Raw genomic sequence first — 5,036 nt, forward strand, 5'->3', positions numbered from 1 at the left:
TCCAGGAAGAGAATATCAACCATTTAGAAGTACCATCTTCGAATGAATTTTATTTGGATTCTTTAAAGTTTGTCCCGGGGGAAAGAACTCAAATCTTGGACTTCCATCCAAATCATCGCGATGTTATTAGAAGAGAATTCCTTCAACAAGGTCCTTGTCAACCTCGACTTCATAACTTTCTTAAAACAAATTTTTCTGGATCAATGCGTCGATTTAATCCTAAATGGTTTGATGATGAATATCATGATTGGTTGGAGTACAGTGTAAGTAAAGATGCAGCCTATTGTTTGTATTGTTATCTGTTTAAAGATAATAATATTCATCAAGGTGGAGGTGATGTATTTTCAAGTATAGGGTTTAAGAATTGGCATAAAAAGAATAGTTTTGATAAACATAGGTCGAGTGGCATTCACAATGAGTCAAAAAAGAAATGCCAAGATTTGCGGCAACAACGATTTATTCAATCTTCATTTGAGAGGCAATCTAGTCAACTTAAGCATGAGTATTGGATCCGCTTAACTGCTTCAGTTAATGTAGTAAGACTTCTTATAACTCAAGGATTAGCATTTCGAGGTCATGATGAATCTAAGTCTTCACTTAGTAGGGGTAATTTTCTTCAAACACTCTCATGGTATGCAAAAGTGTGTGATAACATTCATGATTATGTACTGGAACATGCTCCTCAAAATGATCAAATGACTTCTCCAATGATTCAGAAAGACATTGTTATTACATGTAAGATAGAAACAACTAAAACTATAATTAAGGAACTAAATGGTGATTACTTTGCCTTGCTAGTTGATGAATCTTTTGATACGTCCCGCAAGGAGCAAATGGCTATTGTCTTACGGTATGTTGATAGAATGAGATTTGTGATGGAGCGACTTATTGATGTTGTTCATGTCCAAAATACTAGTGCTTCATCTTTGAAGAGTGCAATTGTTAATTTACTTGCTCAACACTCCTTAAGTCTATCATATGTGCGTGGACAATGTTATGATGGGGCAAGCAATATGCAAGTTGAAATTAATGGTCTTAAAATGTTGATTAAGCAAGAAAGTAGATCGGCTCATTCCTTTCATTGTTTTGCTCATCAACTCCAACTTACCCTTGTTGCGGTTTCTAAGAAATGTCTTCAAGTGGGGGAACTTGTAGTGTTGGTTTCAAATATTTGAATATATTGGGATCTTCTTTTAAGCGTATGGATGAATTTTGAGAATCTCAAAAAGAAAGAATTCAAGAGGCATTAGATATGGGTGAGCTTACAACCGGTAGGGGCTTGAATCAAGAACTTGGTCTTTCAAGAGCATGTGATACTCGTTGGGGATCTCACTTTAAATTATTTAATAATTTATTATGATGTTTGGCTCTATTCTTGATGTTCTTGAATCACTTGTTCTTGATACACGTTCTACAGATGAAAGAGCCAAGGCAATGGGATATCTCAGGGCTTGTCAAACATTTGAGGTTGCATTCATGTTACATTTGATGAGGGATATTTTAGCAATCACAAATGAGCTCAACAAATGCTTACAAAAAAAAGAGCAAGACACTGCAAACGCCATGCTACTTGTTGAAGTAGCAAAGAAAAGGTTGCAAAAGTTAAGGAAAGAGGAATGGGAATCTCTTATTGCTAAGATATCTGCATTTTATATCAAATATGATATTTTGATACCTCGCTTTAATGAGCCATATGTTAGTTCTTTAAGATCACGTCGTAAACCTGCTGATTGTACAGTCTTAAATCATTATCGGGTTGATGTATTTTGCAAAATTATTGATTGGCAAATTCAAGAACTTAATGAATGTTTTGACGAAGAGACAACTTATTTGCTTCATGGAATTTCTTGTTTGAATCCAATTAACTCATTTTCAAGTTTTGACATCAGGAAAATAATGAGAATGGCTGAGTTATATCCTGATGACTTTGATGAATTTAGTATGGGTACTCTTGAGAATCAACTTGCAAGTTATATTATTGATGTTCGTGATGTTGATGAAAGATTCTCCGATCTACGTGGGCTTTGTGATCTTTCAAAAAGATTAGTTCAGACAAAGAAGCATTCAAATTATCCTCTTGTATTTCGCTTAGTGAAACTTGCTTTGCTTCTGCCCGTTGCCACTGCATCTGTTGAAAGAGCATTTTCGGCGATGAAGTTTATCAAGAATGACTTACGAAGTCGAATGAATGATGAGTTCTTTAGTGGTTGTTTGGTGCCTTATGTAGAAAAAAATGTGTTTGATAGTATTTCTAATGATACTATTATTAAAACATTTCAAGATATGAAACCTCGTCGAGTGCAGTTGTAATAATGTACTTAGTTGTTTTTTGTTGATCTCATTAGTCATTAGGTCCTTGTAACTAACACAAGACTTGTTTTTTGTATTTTCTCTTTTGAAAGTCTTGTTACTATGATTTGTTTATCTTAACACTATCTTGTGGTGAGAACTTCTCTTTCTATTAATGAAATATGTTAGCATCTTTTTTTTTGGTTTCGGTTGGTTAGCTTCATTGTGTATTTGATTTTTAAAATTTTTGAACCCCATTCACAAATATCCTGCCTCCGCCACTGTCACCCAATATGAGACCAGGTTCATCGATCTAGCTCGCCATGCTCTTGTCATACTTCCCACCGAGAGAGAGAGAGGGTGAGGAGGTTTATTGATGGTCTTATTCAGCCGATTCGTATTCAGATGGCCAAGGAGGCTAGGAGTGAGATCACTTTCCAGGAAGCGGCCAATATGGCCCGCAGAGTTGAGATGGTTCTGTCACAGGGAGGTGGTCATGGGTTGGATAAGAGGCCCTGTCATTCAGGCAGATTCAGTGGTACCTCATCTGGAGGTATAGATTCATATGGTAGAGGCCATCCTCCTAGGCCCTTTCAGTTAGCTCTCCAGGTCTCTCATGGTACTTTAGGTGGTCGTGGTTCTCAGACGCACTATTCTGATCAGCAGCCTTACAGTGCACCACCAGCTCCCATAGTGATTGAGGGTCTTGAGACCCGTATTGATGTGTTGCTGTTAGACATGGTAAACTTTGATGTTATATTGGGGATGGATTGGTTGTCACCTTATCATGCCATATTGGACTGTCACGCCAAGACTGTGACCTTAGCCTTACCGGATTTTCCCCGTTTAGAGTGGAGGAGGACTCTTGGTCATTCTACCCGTAGTGTTATCTCGTACGTGAAGGCTCGGTGTATGGTCGAGAAGGGGTGTTTGGCCTATTTTGCTTATGTTCGCGATTCCAGTGCTGAGGTTCTCTCTATTGATTCAGTGCCTGTGGTTTGTGAGTTTCCTGATGTTTTCCCTTCAGACCTGCCGGTTATGCCACCCGACAGGGATATTGATTTCTGCATCGATTTGGTTCCGGGCACTTAGCCCATTTCTATTCCGCCATATCGCATGGCCCCACCAGAGTTGAAAGAGTTGAAGGAGCAGTTGCAAGACTTGCTTTAGAAGGGTTTCATTAGACCCACCGTTTCGCCTTGGGGTGCACCGGTGTTGTTTGTCAAGAAAAAGGATGGTTCGATAAGAATGTGCATTGATTACCGACAGTTGAACAAGGTCACCATCAAGAATAAATATCCACTACCGAGGATTGATGATTTGTTCGATCAACTTCAGGGTGCCAAGGTATTTTCAAAGATAGACTTGAGATCTGGCTACCATCAGTTGAGGATTAGGGCATCTGATGTCCCTAAGACAGGTTTTCGCACTCAGTATGGGCATTACGAGTTCTTGGTCATGTCATTTGGGTTGACAAATGCACCATCAACTTTTATAGATTTGATGAACTGAGTGTTCAGGCCTTATTTGGACTCGTTCGTGATAGTCTTCATTGATGATATTCTGGTATATTCCCGCAGCCAAGAAGAGCACGAGCTGCATCTTAGAGTGGTTCTTCAGACTCTAAAGGATAGTCAGCTATATGCAAAGTTCTCAAAGTGTGAGTTCTGGTTGAGTTCAGTTGCATTCCTGGGTCATGTCGTATCAGCAGAGGGTATTCAGGTTGACCCGAAGAAGATTGAAGCAGTCAAGAACTGGCCTAGACCAGCATCAACTACAGATATTCGGAGTTTCTTGGGATTGGCTGGCTACTATTGTCGGTTCGTGGAGGGGTTCTCATCTATCATAGCCCCGATGGCCAGGTTGACCCAGAAGGGTGCCTAGTTCAGATGGTCGGACGAGTGTGAGGCAAGCTTTTAGAGGCTCAAGACAGCTTTGACTACGGCACCGGTGTTAGTATTGCCCACGGGTTCAGGGCCTTACATAGTTTATTGTGATGCTTCCCGTATTGGGCTTGGTGCAGTGTTAATGCAGGATGACAAGGTCATTGCCTATGCTTTGAGGCAGTTGAAGATTCATGAGAAGAACTATCCGGTTTATGATTTGGAGTTGGCAGCCATTGTTCATGCATTGAAGATCTGGAGGCATTATTTGTATGGCGTGACATGTGAGGTGTTCACTGATCACAAGAGTCTTCAGTATTTGTTCAAGCAAAAGGAGTTGAATTTGAGGCAGAGGAGGTGGTTGGAGTTGTTGAAAGATTATGACATCACTATCTTATATCACCCGAGAAATGCCAATGTGGTGGCCGATGCTTTGAGTAGAAAGTCAGCCAGTATGGGCAGTCTTGCTTATATCCCAGTCGGTAAGAGGACGCTTGCTTTGGATGTTCAGGCCTTAGCCAATCGATTCATGAGGATGGATATTTCTGAGCCTAGTCGGGTATTAGCTTGCATGTTCGCTCGTTCTTCGTTATTGGAGCATATCCGTGATCGGCAGTTTGATGATCCCCATTTGTGTGTCCTTAGAGACACGGTGCAGCGTGGAGGTGCCAAGCAGGTTACCTTAGATGCTGATGGAGTTTTGAGATTGCAGGGTCGAGTTTGTGTGCCTAAAGTGGATACTCTTCCAGAGTTGATTTTAGAGGAGGCCCATAGTTCCCGGTACTCTATTCATCCGGGCACTGCGAAGATGTATCAGGATTTGCGGCAACATTATTGGTGGCGTAGAATGAAGAAGGATATTAT

The 5,036-nt window shown here is 40.5% G+C and overlaps 2 protein-coding genes across 2 annotated transcripts; both read left to right on the top strand.

Annotated features, from left to right (window-relative positions):
• Nucleotides 1-203: 203 nt before the first annotated feature.
• Nucleotides 204-1,175, top strand: LOC107770083 (uncharacterized). The gene has a single exon (XM_016589346.1). It carries the CDS (start codon nt 204-206, stop codon nt 1,173-1,175), a length of 972 nt encoding a protein of 323 aa, XP_016444832.1.
• Nucleotides 1,176-1,359: 184 nt separating this feature from the next.
• LOC107770084 (uncharacterized) lies at nt 1,360-2,310 on the top strand. Its single transcript, XM_016589347.1, has one exon. It carries the CDS (start codon nt 1,360-1,362, stop codon nt 2,308-2,310), a length of 951 nt encoding a protein of 316 aa, XP_016444833.1.
• The last annotated feature ends 2,726 nt before the right edge of the window (nt 2,311-5,036 follow it).

Source organism: Nicotiana tabacum, chromosome 18, assembly GCF_000715075.1.
Source record: "Nicotiana tabacum cultivar K326 chromosome 18, ASM71507v2, whole genome shotgun sequence".
Classification (NCBI taxonomy): Eukaryota; Viridiplantae; Streptophyta; class Magnoliopsida; order Solanales; family Solanaceae; genus Nicotiana; species Nicotiana tabacum.

Excerpts from the sequence above, each read along its gene's own strand:
- LOC107770083 (XM_016589346.1), top strand. The coding sequence starts at position 204 with ATGCGTCGATTTAATCCTAAATGGTTTGATGATGAATATCATGATTGG.
- LOC107770084 (XM_016589347.1), top strand. The coding sequence starts at position 1,360 with ATGTTTGGCTCTATTCTTGATGTTCTTGAATCACTTGTTCTTGATACA.